Genomic DNA, 17694 nt, shown 5'->3' on the forward strand with positions numbered 1-17694 from the left:
TAGCATTGTGGATAGCACAATTGCTTCACAGCTCCAGGGTCTCAGGTTCGATTCCGGCTTGGATCACTGTCTGTGCGGAGTCTGCACATCCTCCCCGTGTGTGCGTGGGTTTCCTCCGGGTGCTCCGGTTTCCTCCCACAGTCCAAAGATGTGCAGGTTAGGTGGATTGGCCATGATAAATTGCCCTTAGTATCCAAAATTGCCCTTAGTGTTGGGTGGGGTTACTGGGTTATGGGGGTAGGTTGAGGTGTTGACCTTGGGTAGGGTGCTCTTTCCAAGAGCCGGTGCAGACTCAATGGGCTGAATGGCCTCCTTCTGCACTGTAAATTCTATGATAATCTATGATAAGTTCTATGAAATGAAGTAGGTTTTTGGCCCTCACCAGGACACCATCTTTTTCAAACCAATACTGCTATCCTACGTCAATTTTTCCCCTTCCTATGTTATATTACCACACGGCTACTTGTGCTTGTAGGTCACCAAACGCATTTACCACATTTTATGCATTTATATATTTGCGTTATAAAACCATCTTTGAATTCCTTGTAGTCCTTCTTATGTCTGCTCCTATCTAATACAGGTCTGCTTCCTTATCAAATACTATCCCAAACTCTCACTCCTTTATGCATTTTATTCTTCACATCTACACTACATGTTGGTTCTCTTTCCCCTGCTGATTTCGATTAAATAATTTCCAACCAGGCAAATGATGCCCCCAGAAGGACAATGGTCCCAGTTCTGTTGATATGCAACTTTTCCCTTTTGAATAGATGTCTCCCGCCTCAAACCTGCTCCCAAAGTTCAAGAATCTGAAGCCCTTCCTCAAGGCAAGTACGGATCCTACCTAACTTCCTACTCTCATTAGCGCTTGGCATGGAGACGTAAACCAGAGATGACCTAAATTAATATCGATCTTCATTGTAAAACACACTCAAAGAAATTGCACAAATCGTGGGAAACAAAGAGTCCAATGAGAATAAAGAACCCAGAGAAATGAGTATTCGTAGATAAATAGTGCAAAATAAATTAATGGCACTAAAGGCTACAAATGTCTGGGACCTGGGGCGAAATTCTCCGACCTCCCGCAGGGTCGGAGAATCGCCCGGGACCGGCGTAAATCCCGCCCCCGCCGTGGCCGGAATTCTCCACCACCCGGGAATTGGCGGGAGCGGGAATCATGCCCCGCCGATCGGCATGCCCTCAGCGCCGATCGGCAAGCCCCCTGCTGCGAATCTCCAGCCCGCAATGGGCCGAAGTCCCGCCGCTGAAAGGCCTCTCCCGCCACCGTGGTTTGAACCACCTCTGGTGGCGGCGGGATCGGCGGCGGGATCGGACCCCGGGGAGTGCCCCAACGGTGGCCAGGCCCACGATCGGGGCCCACCGATTGGCGGGCGGGCCAGTGCCGTGGGGGCATTCTTTTTCTTCCGCTGCCACCACGGCCTCCACCATGACGGTGGCAGAAGAGAAACCCCCTACCGCGCAATCGCTGGTGCGCAAGCATCGGGGCACCTTTCGGCCAGCCCGACGCTGGAGGGCGGGCGTCAAAGGCCGTTGGCGCCAGTTTTGGCGCCAGTCGGTGTGGCCCCGAATTCGGCACCATTGGGGAGGCCCGACGCCGGAGTGGTTGCCGCCACTCCGCTACGCCGGGACCCCCCCTGCCCCACCGGGTAGGGGAGAATCCCGGCCCTAATGTCCAAATTCCTAGGGTTTTAAAAGAGGCAGTTTTGGTCATTTTCAGAAACCCCTAGACATATGCTCTTATCATCAAAAGTATCTACTTGGAGAAAAGAAGGTTGAGAGGAGACTTAATACAGGTATTCAAGATCCTAAGGGATATGGACAGGTAGATAGTGAGAAACTGTCCCCATTCAAGAAAGAATCATGAACTGGAGAGCACAGATTTAAACTAACTGTCCAAAGGAGTAAAGCAATGTAAAGAGAAAACATTGCACCCAGAGGGTGGTTGGACCCTGGAATAACTTCCAGAGAGGGTGTTGGAGGTAGGTTTGATAGAGATATGCAAAACGGAATTGGATTGCTATCTGAAAAAAAGTGCGTGCAAGGTTAAGAGGGTCAAGAGGGTAATGTGAGTAGGTTTTCAAAAAGCACTCGATAAGGTGGCATGCAAGAGTTTACCAAAAAATCAAGTTCATGGGATCAGTGGTAATATATTAGCATATATTGAAATTTGGTTAACAGCCAGAAAACAAAGTAGAAATAAAAAACTAATTTTAGTTAGGCAGGCTGTAGCTAGGGGTATCATATGGGCTTCAGCTTTTCACAACCCATACCAATGACTTGGATCCATAATTCTCAGTCCCAGCACCTACATTTGCCGTTAGTATAAAGGTAGGTGAGAAGGTAGGCTATGCAGAGGATGCAAAGAACCTGCAAAGGGGTATGGAGAGATCAAGTGACAACATGGCAGATGGAATATAATATGAATAAATGTGAAACTACCACATTAGTTTAAAAATAAAAGAGAAAAGCAGAATATTTTTTAAATAGTGACAGACTGGGAAATGTTGGTAGCTTCAATCAAAGGTTCACTAGGCTTTCTTGGGATGAGGAGAGATTGAGGGCGCGATCCAACTGCCATGCTGCGCCCGAAAAGCAGCTTGCCGCAGCGCAGCTTGGCCGATAAATACGGGATACCCCGCTGCCAAAATGCTATTGCGGGGGGAGATCACTTTTAAGCAAATCTGCATATTAAAGCGAGACAGTTAGTCTCACATTAATATGCAGATTCCTGAGGTAACCCAAGGTTGGGATCTATCCCCTTCGCCACGGAGACCTCGGGCAAGCGCCGTTCAGCGCAGGTCCCCACAAACGGGGAACAAACAGAACGGCACTTGTGGGAGGTCTCCCAGGGGATTGTAGGCCTGCAGCGCAGGATGGTACCCTCACACTGCTCGTGCCAGCTGGGTACCAGCCTGGCATTTTTTGTGTGCTGTCGATAGGGCCGTGGGTGCCCTGCGTGGCTGTTGGGTGGTGCAGGTCCTCCCATCGTGCATTGGAGCACTGGGGGGAGGGGTCGGGGTCCTTGGAGATCGGGACACCATTTAAAAATGGTCTCCGATCTCTCACTCTACGGAGAAGTTCCAGCAAGCGGAGCTCCTCAGTGCAGAAAATGGGGTACGTGCGGCCTCGGCCCATGCGTTCCCCGCTGAGGCCCCATTATTTAACGAGTGGCGTTGTATAGTCATGTATTTCTCGGCGCTGCGAGTGCCGGGAAACATGCGGCTAAACGCGCTCGCTGTGGGACTTTGTTTCCTTTTAGTTAAATCATGCCGAGTATATTAGGCCTATATTGTCTGGAATTTAGAAGTACGAGAGGTGAGCTCATTGAAATATATAACATTAAGAGACTTAATAAGGTTGGAGCTGGGAGAATCTGGGGAATGTCGAACCAAACTCAGTCACAGAATGAGGAATTAGCTATTTTGTACTGAGGTGAAGAGAAATTTCTTCACTCAGAGGGTTGCGAAACTTTGAAATTCTCTATCATGCTCAGTTGCGGAGTACATTCAAAACAAAGATATGGAGACATAGAGTTGAAGTCTAGGGTGGTTATGCTGGAAGTAAAACATTGGTTAGGCCACATGTTGAGTATTGTGTGCTGTTCTGAAATCCACATTATAGGAGGGATGTGATAGCCCTGGCAAGGGTGCACATCAGATTTACCTGGATGTTGCCTGGCTGGAGAGCTTTAGTTATGAAGAGCAGATTAGATATACTGGGGTTGTTTTCCTTGGAGAAGAGGAGAGTGATGTACGACATGATCGTGCTGTATAAAATAGACAGGAATATGCTATTCCTCTTGGCGGAGGGATCAGTGACAGGGGCATAGATTTAAGGTAAGAGGCAGGAGGTTTCAAGGGGATGTGAGGGGAAACCTTTTCACCCAGAGGGTGGTGGAAGTCTGGAACTCAATGGCTGAAATGGTGGTGGAGGCAGAGACCCTCATGACATTTAAGTGTTTAGATGTGCATATGTGATGCCAAGGTATAAAAGGCTATGGGCCAAGTGTTGAAAACGGGATTGTAATAGTTTGGTGGTTGTTTTTGACTGGGGCAGACACAATGGGCCAAGGGGCCTTTTCTGTGCTATAGATGTCTATGACTCTAGAGATGACTGGCTTTTTGGATACTAAAGGTTTCAAGGAATCTGGGAATTATCGAATATGCAAGAACATGGAAACGCAGCAGATCAGCCTTGATCTTATTAAATGGTAGAGCAAGATCGAAGGGAAAAGGGGTGAACAGGTGACTCCTTTTTCTATTTTTGTGTTGTCACAATTTGTGCTGCTATAAAATAGTGAGTCATTACAATTTTAAGGCAATAACAGGAATATAGTTAGATGCGGAGGTATGATATATTATGACATGGAGTCAACTATCTTATTGGAGATTTACATATACCATTTGAAAGCTGCAGCTTGAAGAATGAGGGACTTATCAAAGTTTTTGAAAAATAGAGAATAAACCACAGTGCAAGGAACCAGCAAAAACCCCTAGATAAACAAAATAATGTAATTTCAAATATAGTTGTTCTATCTCTTATTTGGTCATTGATATTCTCCAATGGCAACACCGTAAAAATATTTTGCTGCTATAACAATTTATATTGCTTGTACAGCGCCATTAACACAGTAAAACACAAGTGTTATCAAACAAAATCTGACATTAAAACATTTGCATCAACATTAAGTGCATTTCCTGTAAATTGTATTAATGTCACTTACTTGAAAAGCTTCCCTATTTTTACGCTGCCTTCTCCGCTCTCTAAGCAAACCTCGTTGTTTCTCCTCCTCTTCCTCTTTCTCTAAAGCTCTTATATGCTCTTCAAAACAAACAAGTGCATCTTCTTTATCCATATCTATAAAAATAAAGTTTGGGTGCCAAATGTAAAACCAATACAGTACAGGGAAGATATTAATTTTAAATAACTTGCAAAAGCTGACATTTTTGCAAAATTATCTATCTTTTCTACCAATAATAAATAGAGTATCAAGCCCTCTGAAGATCCAGTGACAAATCTCAATCACAGGTCTGAAATGAATGATCATATCTGAGAGCTTTCTTCCTGCTTTTAGCCTGCAGGTTCCTTTCACCATGCCCGCACATTCCTTGTTCCATCTATATGCCAATGTGTATTGACGACTTTCCACTCAAGCTGGTTGAACATTCCGAGCCGCGAGTGTTAGAAAAATGTATTCTCTAATTGATGCTTGTCGACCAATGCAAGAGCAGCCTCATGGCGCCACTTAGAAAGCAACTATGACCAATCACCCAGGCTTGGGAAATTTAAACTAGGTTGAAGCTCCAACCTGAAAATTCTTCAATACATCTGTCCCACCAATCATGGAGAACGCAATAGTAGCAATTGCAGTGGGAATAGTGGCCGATTCACAGTGTCAGACCCAGCTAAGTTGCAAGGGGACAGCAGGTAAAAGGGAGCAGAGCAAACCAGGAAGCGAAATGCAAAATAATAATTCAGTATGTGGTCTTTGTATAGGGGTTAGGTGGGGTGAGATTGACTTTGGAGCAGCTGCATTATAATCAAAAGTGGGCTTGGAGTTTCAATGTGAGGAAGGAGCTGGATTTTCATGTAGTAGCATGATCCGCCCGCAGATCAGTGGGCCCCGATTGCAGGCCAGGCCACCGTGGGGCTCTCCCCCGCACCCCCTCCCCCACGAGGACCTCGCTAGACGGCCGACAAGCCAGGTCCCGCCGGAATGGACCATGTCCGTTTCACGCCGTCAGGACTGGCCGAAAACGGGTGGCCGCTCGGCCCATCGGGGCCCGGAGAATTCCCAGCGGGGGGATCGCTGCCAACAGCCCCCGACCAGTGCGGCGCGATCCCCGCCCGAAAACCGGCCCCAGAGAATTTGACAGCCGGTGTCGGAGCGGGATTCATGCCGTCCCCCTGGCGATTCTCCGACCTGGCAGGGGGGTCGGAGAATCCGGCCTCATATTCACAACCCTTTATTGATCTACATTGGCTATATCCGTCCCTTGGTCGAAGACACGGGGCGGAATTCTCCGACCCCCCGCAGGGCCGGGGAATCGCCCGGGGCTGGCGTAAATCCCACCCCCGCCGTGGCCGGAATTCTCCGGCACCCGGGAATCGGGAATCACGGCCCGCCGATCGGCGTGCCCCCCGCGGTGATTCTCCGGCCTGTGATGGGCCGAAGTCCCACCGCTGACAGGCCTCTCTCGCCGGCGGGAATTGGAGCACCTCTGGTGCCAGCAGGATTGGCGGTGCGAGCGGACCCCCGGGGTGGGAGCGGGGCGACCTGACCCCGGGGGGGTGCCCCCACGGTGGCCTGTCCCGCGATCGGGGCCCACCGATCGGCGGGCGAGCCAGTGCCGTGGGGGCACTCTTTTTCTTCCGCGCCGCCACGGCCTCCACTATGGCGGAGGAGACCCCCCCCCTACCGCGCATGCGCCGGCGGTGACGTCAGCGGCTGCATTTTTAAAAATTCCGCACCTTTGGGGAGGCCTGACGCCGGAGTGGTTGGCGCCACTCCGCTACGCCGGGACCGCCCGCCCCACCGGGTAGGGGAGAATCCCGGCCATGGTGCCTGGATGTATTTAGGAGTACCCAAATATTTATTTCCAATTAAGGGGCAATTTAGCATTATAATCCACCTACCCTGAACATCTTTGGGCTGCGGGGGTGAGACCCACACAGACATGGGGAGAATGTGCAAACTCCACACGGTCAGGATCAAACCTGGTCTTCAGCATCATGAGGCAGCAGTGCTAACCACTGCACCACCCTTAACCATACACACATGCAAACCGCCCTGACCGAAAGGATTAATCTTGTGCCCTCAATACCAGTCATATAACAAAGCTGAAATCTCAACAAACAACAGGAAGAGTTAATCTTTGTACTAAATTCAGAAATTCACTGATGCAATGTACCAATTCAGTTTTGACAAAGAGTCACCCAGACTCGAAACATTAGCTCCCTTATCTCTCAACAGATGCTGTCAGACCTGCTGAGATTGCCCAGTATTTTCTGTTTTTGTTTCAGATTCCAGCATCTGCAGCAATTTGCTTTTCCCAATTTCAGAACTGGTTACCACCACTACCATACTGAGCATTCAAGGCAAATTAAAGGTTTGTCTAAATTAAAGTCTGTAAGAGGAAAGAGGGAAAGGGTACTGATGTAGCACGATTTCTTGCGTGGTTCAGGTTCTCAATGAAGTACTTAAATGATGAAATCTAAATGTAGTTTACTGCTTATAATGTAGGATTTGTGCATTAGTTTGTAATTGCAAAATTATTTTATTTCAACATTCTTTCTTTTAATAAACCATACACCGTTGCCCTATTAGCTGCTGAATGTCTGCCTACTTGCTGGCAAGACGGAGAATCCCGACGGCGGAAAATTCAGCCCAGGGTCTCTGTTGAAGAAGTCTTTGAAGTATTCCTTCCATGTGGCTAGCACAATCGCTTCACAGCTCCAGGGTCCCAAGTTCGATTCCGGCTTGGGTCACTGTCTGTGCGGAGTCTGCACATCCTCCCCGTGTGTGCGTGGGTTTCCTCCGGGTGCTCCGGTTTCCTCCCACAGTCCAAAGATGTGCAGGTTAGGTGGATTGACCATGATAAATTGCCCTTAGTGTCCAAAATTGCCATTAGTGTTGGGTGGGGTTACTGGGTTATGGGGATAGGGTGGAGATGTTAACCTTGGGTAGGGTGCTCTTTCCGGGAGCCGGTGCAGACTCGATGGGCCAAATGGCCTCCTTCTGCACTGTAAATTCTATGTAAATCTATGTAAATGTTTACTGTCCCTCTGTTCTTGATGAGCACCTCTGTTATTGGCTTGCACTGGGGTGGTGTCTTTCGTGCTTGGACAGTAGGGGATCTATGAAACCCTGACAGTCATAGCTGTCGCCTAACTGCTAGATCTCATGCGCTTTCTCCACCCAAAATTTGTTTTTTAGGTCACGGGTTTTTGCTGGACCTCAGCTTTCGACTGCCTGTAGAGCTGCTTTTTGGCTCGAGTTGGGTTGCTGTTTCAGGTTCAGCAAAACCTTGCATTTGTGGCTTATCAGCTCCTGGATCTCTTGTCATCACCGAACCAGCCTTGGTGTTTCCTAGTCGAGTGGCGGAGTTTCTCTTACAGGTGTTGATTATGGAAGCCTTGAGGGCAGACGTGCTGCTGTGACACTGCGTTTCTGGGTCATCAGGAATAGACAAGTGACAGGCACCAGCTGGATACCAGGGTCTTCGAGTGCCTCAGCATCAACTTTCCTGTGGTATTGTTTCTGTTGCCGTTGCTGCTTTAGTGCTACATTGCTGTTGATCACAACACGGATTAGATGGTGGTCCATCTTGCAGTTGTCGGCTCTCATCATGACCCGGGTTATATCCACATCCTCGCAGTCCCTCGCTCAGATAGTGACTTAGTCGAGCAAATGCCAGTGCTTAGAGCGAGGATGTTGCCCTGAGATCTTGTACTTTTCTCTCTGTTAGGTGTTAGGTTATGACGAGGTTCTCTGCCAATTACACCTGTGTGCTTCCAACTGCGGAGTTGAAGTCACTAAAGAGGATCAGCTTGTCAGTCATTGTATTACGATCCCAGACAAGACTCCAAATGGGACAGAAACTCCAATATTTTTATTAATTTGTAAGACTGTGAGGAAAAGATACTTTGCTCCAGGCATGACTCCCACACAAATAGGGATATGATATATTAAAACAAACTTTATTACTAACACAGGATTAAACTAACTTTAGCATCAAACAAGAAATAGCTTTCAATTAACAGTTAAACAAAGGCTTAACAAGAAAATGAAACAGTTTACACCCTTAACTGCTATCTTTTTAGTTCCAACTAAGCAAACCCATCTCCAGTCAAAAGCCACTTGTAAACGGAGGCACCAAGCACAATATTTCTGCCAAACATTGGATGGAGCTCTTTTGCGATTGCTTGGGGTGAGAGAGAGCGAGAGAGAGCGAGAGAGAGCGAGAGAGAGAGAGCCAGAGCGAGACAGACAGACAGACAGACAGACAGAGAGAGAGAGAGAGAGAGAGAGAGAGAGAGAGAGAGAGAGAGAGAGAGAGAGAGAGAGAGAGAGAGAGAGAGAGAGAGAGAGACCCAACACCCTGTCATAATAATGCAGCATCTCTAGTAGTATTTCAGCCCCTGGCTCCTCCCCTTAGCTACAAAATCTCTCTCCCACCAACTGGGTAATGGTCATCTTACTAAGGCAAAACATAACGCCTCTAATTATCTACTCTCAGGGAACCTTCTTTCTAGAAACAAAATTCCATTCGCCCTATTTCGGTAAACAATATACATGGTTGGAATGAATTATGATCTTACTTTTATGCTGCTTTAATTATCCCTTCTGTAGCCAGACTGTCTACCTGCCTTTTAAACCAGAATTTTAAAAAATGATTACTGCAGCAGTCAAATATTATATCAACCGTTATTGCACCAGTTACATATAATACAAAATATATTTGAAATTCCTACATGCATCACAATTAGGATTTGACCCAAAGCTTGATTGAGGACGGAATCCTCTTTGGACAAATCTGTAGCTTCCAGTGTTTGGCAGACGCGCTTAGGACTGAATTGCACTGGTCCTGGACTAGGGTGAGGCAAGGGTCATGAGCCATTCATTTATTCCACAAGAGGAGTCTCTGAGGTGACCAACTAGTTCAGTTTTAAAGTCAAAGCCAACCCCATGAAGGTGGTGATCTGCTTCTGGTTTACCTTTTACCAGAAGGTGAGCTGGCCTTTCCCTACCCACCGGGTCACGCTTACGGCAACAATGCCAATGTTGAGATGCCCGAGCTCCCGAACAACATTATGGGTCTGATGCTGCTGGGGTTGTCCATGAACATCCTGACGATCCAGGTGCTGGATTTCATTTTCAGGGTTTAAGGGGTGGAAGATGCCTGTGCCTGACTTCTTTTAATGTGGAGCGGCCTTTGCACACCAGCTACCACACAGGCTTGACGGAGAAAGGCCTTGGTCCAATGGCAAGGGGGTTCAAGACAACTGGATACCAAGCTCCGCTGTATGGGCCAAGGACATACAAGCAGACATACTCATACTGTCCTCCTTTCTCCTTCCCACAGGACCTCTCGCCCTGAGATTCATAAATTGCAATGGTGTCCCTCATGGGATCGCAAGGGTTGCACTGGCCTGTGGGTCAGTTTAGAAACATTTGATGTTGTTCGGCACGTCGTGACCCAAGCGTTGCTTTATACTGGGTTTGCCACACTCTCTCAAAGCATTTGTCAAGGAGTTGGCAATTGATTAAATCATTTCTTGCGTTTTGGCATTTTCGTGAGGGCAACATTGAAAGCATAATTTGTGTTGCAGGTGTAGTGTACCTGTTACAAATTTTGCATGAAGAATGGAGCATGCAAATTTGTCAGCCGCCATCAACATTTCTATGAAAGACTGCCAGAATTTTTTTTAGAAACTCATACTGTCAGATAAAATTATTGAACTGAAATGGAATTGCCTGGTCCCAACACAACTACCATAAAAGCAGGCTTGATGTGTTGGATGCGCCAGTGTTCTAAGAATATATGCCGTTAATTATATTATTTATATTGTTAAGAGACGCAGATGAGGGCATTGTTTAATTAAGCACCGAGAGCACATATAAATAGGGGACAACTGGGATACCGAGGGTTGAACAAAATTAATAAACTCTCAGTAAAGAAAAGCTCCGTCTTGATTTTGACTTCACCAGCCAATTTGGATGTGGTTTACACATACCACACACTTTAAGAAATCTGGTGAAATGCAAGTGGTATTAATTTGACAGAAAGATTACGTGAAAACAAATATTTTCACAAATTAACTTGCAACAGTCCACCTTCTGTTCAAGCCTCATGATGAACACCCACAAGATGCTCTTTGGTTGACTATGACAAAACTGGCACCACGAATGGAAGCTCTTGTAAAGCAGAGCAAGTTCAGATTTCACAGTTTAGAAACTGCCCAGTGTGATTTGACAAATGTTTGAACAATAGCTATGTTTTGCTGCAAATATGAAACGGACATCATATCCATAAAGCATTGTGACGAAGCATTTGTTCAATGTCCAAATGCTTTCCTTGAAAGTCGCAGTTTAATCAAGATTCAGCCTCCATCAGATATGGGTTTGAATCAAATAATTAGCACACCATGTCAAATCAGCTCCCTATTCCAAAATATTGTACACTCATGCTTCCAGCTTTTCCAATCTGAAATTTGCTCTAACAAATTAACTTACTTTGCAATTCTTCATCCTCTGCAAAAGTTGGATTATCCATTAGATACTGCTGGGCTTCTGACCATGTAGTGCAGTATGTTACATTAGCCATGTTGTCAAGTATGTTCTTCAGTGCCTGGGTATTCCTCTTCCTCAGTTGCCTTGCTTGCTCCTGAAATCAAGTAAAAGCTGATTGCATTGATCTCGCATGGAACATACGAATGCAGGAAAGGCACAGAACACAATGTTAAATGCACTGTTCTTATTTGATGACTTCTCAAATAATCAAACCTTTTCTTTTTTGGCCAAGAAAAACAAAACATCTTCATAGATCTCCTGTCGATCTCGCTCAGGAACTGCTGTCCATACTTCAGTCTCTCCAAACATTTGTTCAGCTTTCCTGGAATATTCCAAAACAGTCTTTTAAAACAAATGTATCACTCAAAAATCAATATGCCTTCTTCATGGTTCAACAATTTGGAGTAGCTGAGTTGTACGAGTTAGAAAACTTCTGTTTAATCTTTGGTTTGTGCCAAGTTAGCCAATGTCAGTCAAACAAAGTGATGTGGAGTATAGAAATTATATATTGTATAGAATATTGGTTACACCACATTTTGTCCAGTTTTGGTCCCATCAGAAAGGATATTATTGCCATAGTGGAAGTGCATGAAGGTTCACTAAATTTGTTCCGGAGATAGCGGGACTGAGGTTGGGCAAACTGGGCCTGTAAAAATGAGAGGTGCTCTCATTGAAACCTACAAACTGAAAGAAATAGACAGGGTAGATGCAGGCAAGAAGTTTCCCTTGCTTGGGGAGTCTAGAACCAGGGCCCACAATTTCAAAATAAGGGGCTGCCACTTAGGACCAAGATGAGGGAAAATTTATTTATTGTGATTTGTGGATCTTTGGAATTCTCTCCCCTCGAGGGCTGTGAAAGCTCAATCATCGTATATCTTGAAGGTAGAGATTGATAGATTTCTGAGCAACAATAACATAAAGGTTATGGTGATAGTGGATGTAAAAGACATTGACGTGTCCAATTAACCATGATTGTGTTGAATGGCAGCGCAGTGCGACAGGCTGAATGCCCTACTCCTGTTCCTTTGTTTCCAAGAGGTACTACAGTTGGTCTTTGCCCCTTCCTTTACCCAGAAGCATGGTCAGCCAGAGTTCTGACGTCTGATTAATATCCAGCAATTCCCGTGCACAAGACTTGAGGCAGATTTGGGTTAGGGGGTGATGTTCACTCTGGGCAAATAATAAATTGACTCTCTCTTTCACTTCAACAATGACCACTTGGCCATGTAGTGAATAACAACCAGCACCCATGGATGTGCATCCAAGCAAGGAAACCATACTTTATGGAAAGCAAGAGGCAAAATCAAAGGAGTGCGGTGGTGGTGGTGGGTGGGGGGAGGTGGGAAGAAACCCAAATTTCAAAAGGACATAATGGCCCAAAATCTGGTGTGGCAGGCAAACAAATAGTGCAGATTTAATGTTGATATAATTTCTCCTGCAAGTTGCTGCAGGTTTGAGACAAAGTTTATGTGGAAGCTTCTGTAGAATATCTCTGGACTGAGGGAGGAGCTTATGAAACGTTGCATCTCCATGACCAATCAGGGAATACCAATGTTAAATTAAGTGTGAGGGTTGAGAAGGAAACATAAATTAGAGTGGATGAATTAATTGTCAAATCAGATGCAACAAATGGACAGCACGGTGGTGCAGTGGTCAGTACTGCTGCCTCATGGCGCTGAAGACCCGCGTTCGGCCCGTTCCTGGGTCACTGTCTATGTGGAGTTTGTACATTCTCCCTGTGTTTGCATAGGTCTCACCCCCACAACCCAAAGATGTGCAGGCTAGGTGGATTGGCCTCGCTACAAATTGCCCCTTAATTAGGAAAAAAAAATAACTGGGTGCTTGAAATTTATTTTTTTCAAAATCTGATGCAGCAGGCAATCCCATCCAGGCATTGCCTTCTTCCAGACCCTTCGATCAGGCAGAAGTCTGAAGACTCACACATCCAGACAGGGGAACAGCTTCTTCCCACAGCTACAAGACTCCTCAATGACTCCCCCTCAGACTGATTTGTTCCCTGTAAGAGCACTATTCACGACACCCTATGCTGCTCTTGCTCATGTATTTGCTTTGTTTGGCCCCTTGTTCCGCACTGTAACCAATCATTGTTTGTCAATGTACCATCTGTCACCATTCTCTGTTGATTATTCGTTTGTCTACTATGTACGTACATTGCCTCGGCCGCAGAAAAATAATTTTCACTGTACTTTGGTACACATGACAATAAATCAAATCAAAAGCAAGAGAAATAGGGATTGGTGGTTAGCACTGCTGCCTCTCAGCGCCAGAGACCCAGGTTTGATTCAGACCACGGGTGACTATGTGGAGTTTACACATTCTCCCAATGCCTGCATCAGTTTTGTCCGGGTGCTCTGGTTTCCTCCCACGTTTGAGTGCTATAGTGAGAGTTTGGTGACTGAGGGATATTAAGGGTTTATTTTTTAATCTAAAGTCTAGTCTTTCTTTTATTTAGTTAATTAACTTAAAAGTTGCTGTTTGGTTGAGACCTTTCACAGGGTCTCACTACTCTAATTTTTATTTGTTTTGGTTTTCTTTTTTTGGTTTTTCTGTGTTTTTTGTGAGTTTATGACCTGCACGTTTATCTACACGTGCAGGATTAGGCCAGCATCCACCAACGACACTGGCGTGATGCTGGGTGTGAAAACAAAGCAAAAGATCATAAAGGAACTGATGGATAAAACAAAAGAGGGGGGTGCCCCAAAACAACGAGTGGAGCACAGCCCATAAGGAACGAGAAAGGAAACAAAAACTTATCACAAACCCGTCAAATTAAAGTGTGAAAATCGGGGTCGATAAGGCAATCCAACCCCTGCGGTGCCCATCGAGCATGCAAGGCCTCGAGTATGCCCATGGACACTGCATGCTCCCTCTACAGGGACACCCGGCCATGAATGAGGCCGCGGAAGATGGGCAGTCAGGCTGGACGAACCCCTCGGTCGCCCGCTGCCTGGACCTATAAATGGCAAGTTTGGCCAGGCCGAGGAGCAGGTTCACGAGGAGGTCCTCCGCCTTCCCCGTCCCCGCCTCCGCACCGGATGTCCGCAGATCAGGAGCGTGGGGCTGAAGTGCAAAGAAAACCTCAACAACGTTGTCGAGAAACCAAAAAGGGTGTGCAGCCTAGGACAGACAACATAAACTTGCTCCACGGTCTCCACCAGGCCGCAAAAGTGGTAGGCTTCTGGCAGAGCCATGAAGTGATTCAAACGATAGTTGCACGGCATTGCCATGCGCAGCACCCTCCACCCCAGGTCCCCTAGTTTTATGGGGAGGACACCCCCGTAGAAGGACCTCCAGTGAGGACCTCCGCCACCTGACAGCAACGAGGCACGCCAAGGCGTGTCCGGGCGGCGGGCGAGGGCAAGGAGGTGGGAAATGTGCAACAGCAGGCCGTACAGGAAACCCTTCCGTGCAGTGCGAAAGGGCACGAAGTGTATTTAAGCGAGGCGGCTGGGGCTGTGGGGCACCAGCACCCGAGGGTGGTTCCGGGGTTTGGGACCAATGTGGGATTCTGTCCGAGCAGGAGTCCGCTCAGACGGGATGCCACCGCACAGCTGCACCGTCTCGAGTCCAAGTGCATGGCCGTTTTGAGGCCTTGGATAGCATTGGCCGCGCACCGGACAGACACCGCTCCGCGCCTGGCAAGCATGTAGGGTGTCATCCAGCCCGCGCCTCCGCCACCCAGCACATCACCGATCCTGGTCACCCTGGCATCCACAGCCCTCCGCTCCACCAGCCACCTGAATGGATATTGGCAGAGGTGCGGATTCCTGAGCATAAAGTTGGCCGGACAAGGGGCAGCCCTGACGCACCCCTCTCCCAAAGCGAGGAGGTGCTGTCAGGGACCCGTTAACCTTAATCAGACACTCTGAAGCGGCGTACAATAATCGGATCCGGGCGACGAAGTGTGTCCCGAACCTGAAAGCTCGCAGAGTCCCGAGCAAATACTCGTGCCCCACCCTGTCGAAAGCCTTCTCATGGTCACGAGACAGGAAGGCGCTCGACATACCAGTCCTCTGGGTAAAATTAATAATGTCCCGGACCATATCATAAATGGTTCAGTCCGAGACTGTGTCGGACTGGTCAGGGTGAACCATGTGGTCCAGCACGGGGTCAAGGCGTAAAGACATCGCCTTGGCAAAGATTTTGTAGTCCGTGCTGAGGAGGGAGACCGATCGCCAGTTTTTAAGTAGGCGGAGATCCCCCTTCTTGGGCAGCAGGACAATGACAGCCCTGCGCCACGAAAGGGGCATCTCCCCGGTCGCAATACATTACCCCAGGACCCCCGCATAGTCGCTCCCCAGGACGTCCCAGAACGTCCTGAAGAACTCCACAGTCAGCCCGTCCAGCCCTGGGGTTTTGCCCCGTGACAAGCTGTCCAGGGCGCCGGTCAGCCCTTGGAGGCTGATGATTTGATCGAGCCTCCGGGCCAACCTGCGGCAGGTCCTCCCACAGAACTCTGCAAGCATCCTCGCTGGGCCGCACGTACACGCCAAAGGACCCGGCAAGTTGCAGGTTCCGCAGCGCGCCCTTCTTCTCTCTGTACACCCGCCCCAGGGACGGGTCCTCATCAGGTTGAGCAAGACGTGACATCGCCTTTGTGTATCCCTGACAGAAGGCGTGGACGTGAGTCTTGCCCACGTCCCACCAAAGCCTCAAGGAGGGGAAGCCACCCCGCTTCCTTCTCCAACCGGACCAGAAATGGCGAAACGAGTCCAGGAACCGCTCGTCCTCCAGCAGCAGGTTGTTAAAGTGCCAGTACGTGGACCATGTCTGAGCGCGGGATGGGCGAGCCCTGCCCGCACCAGGTGGTGATCCGAGCACAACACCTGCTCCACAGAGGCCGTCGGAACGCTGGGCAAGTATGTCTTGGAAGTATAAAGACCGTCGATTCTGGACGCTCTGAACGGAGGGCGCACAAAGGTGTACACCCGCAATTCAGGACGGATAGTCTGCCAGACGTCCACCAAGTCGAAGGACCTAACCAGGTCCCTCAACTTCACCACCGCCCCGCCGGCGCGCTGCGCTGGACTCCACGATGGTCCTTGTCCTGGACAGCGCAATTAAAATCCCCCCAGGACGATGCTCTCGCCCACCGGGATGGTGCCTAGAAGAGTGGACACTTTTTCGTAGAAAGTCGCTTGCTGCGGCCCGACCAGGTGAGCGTAAACATTCACAAAGTGAAGCACCACATCCCCGTCGCGGACTGTTAAGTGTAACAGACGGCCTAGCACTGGCTCCTTGACCCCCAAGATCTCCGGCTGAAATTGTGCAGCCAACAAGATAGCCACCCCACCCGAACGTGGTGCCAAGCGACTCATGAAGACTCCTCCTTGACACTCCAGGGTCCACTGAGCTTCGTCACAGGGAATGGCGTGGGTTTCCTGCAGGAAGCATACCCCGTACTTTTCGCCCCGAAGGACAGAGAAGAACTGGAAACGGCGATGTGCGTCCTTGCTGCCGTTGATGTTGAGGCTGGCTATGGTTACCTCCATGTCAGTAGTAGTGTATATCCGTCACCAATCACCTCAGTGCACAGAGGGAGTGGAGGTTCAACGCCCCCTCCACTACCTCAGGAGCCCCGCAAGGAACAGAACAGCTCGGCGCTGCTCCTCCTGGTCCTGATCGAAATCCCGCGCCGCTCTGGCACAGACGCGGGCGGACTCGAGGAGCAGCCCCAGATTTCCCGAGCTGTCCAGGGCCAGCCGCACACAGTCCTGGTGACCACGATGTTTACTCAAAAATGTCCGGAGTTCCCCTGAGGGAAGACCCGGTGCCGGGTGTGAGGGCGCCCACTGCCTTGCTGCAGAGAGCGTTAAATCCTCCTCCTCACCCGTCACCGGGCAGCCTTCCTCCTACGAACAGTCACCACCTGAGCCCGAGACCCCCGCCACATGGAGTATGGCGGGCAACATGGGCCCACTGGCTAGCCCCAGGCCCGAGTCGATCCCACCGCCAGGATTGTCCACAAGAGATCCCCCGATTCGGATGCAACCCGTCCTGCTTGTACAGGTCCCACCTTCCCCAGAATGCGCTCCAATTATTCAAATACCTGAAGCCCTCCCTCCTACACCATTCCTGCAGCCATGTGTTCAACTGCGCACTCTCCCTATTCCTAGCCTCGCTATCACGTGGCATCAGCAACAAACCAGAGATGACAACTATGTCTGTCCTGGCTTTTAACTTCCAGCCTAACTCCCTAAACTAGTTTATTACATCCACACCCCCTTTTCCTACCTACATCGTTGGTACCAATGTGCACCACGACTTCTGGCTGCTCACCCTCCCCCTTACGGATCCTGAAGACACGATCCGAGACATCCCTGGCCCTGGCACCCGGGAGGCAACATACCTTCCGGGAG

At 48.6% G+C, this 17694-nt stretch overlaps 1 protein-coding gene across 8 annotated transcripts in view; it reads right to left on the bottom strand.

The window, feature by feature from the left end:
* prpf40a (PRP40 pre-mRNA processing factor 40 homolog A) overlaps positions 1-17694 on the bottom strand; it is a 97667-nt gene that overhangs the window by 27487 nt on the left and 52486 nt on the right. For all 8 annotated transcript variants that reach the window (XM_038789546.1, XM_038789553.1, XM_038789551.1 and 5 more), the window contains 3 exons: positions 11528-11636; positions 11258-11408; positions 4745-4878 (listed from right to left, as the gene is read on the bottom strand). In XM_038789546.1, coding sequence (XP_038645474.1) covers positions 4745-4878; positions 11258-11408; positions 11528-11636 — 394 coding nt within the window. The remainder of the gene's footprint in view (positions 1-4744; positions 4879-11257; positions 11409-11527; positions 11637-17694) is intronic.

This window comes from Scyliorhinus canicula, chromosome 2 (assembly GCF_902713615.1).
Source record: "Scyliorhinus canicula chromosome 2, sScyCan1.1, whole genome shotgun sequence".
Classification (NCBI taxonomy): Eukaryota; Metazoa; Chordata; class Chondrichthyes; order Carcharhiniformes; family Scyliorhinidae; genus Scyliorhinus; species Scyliorhinus canicula.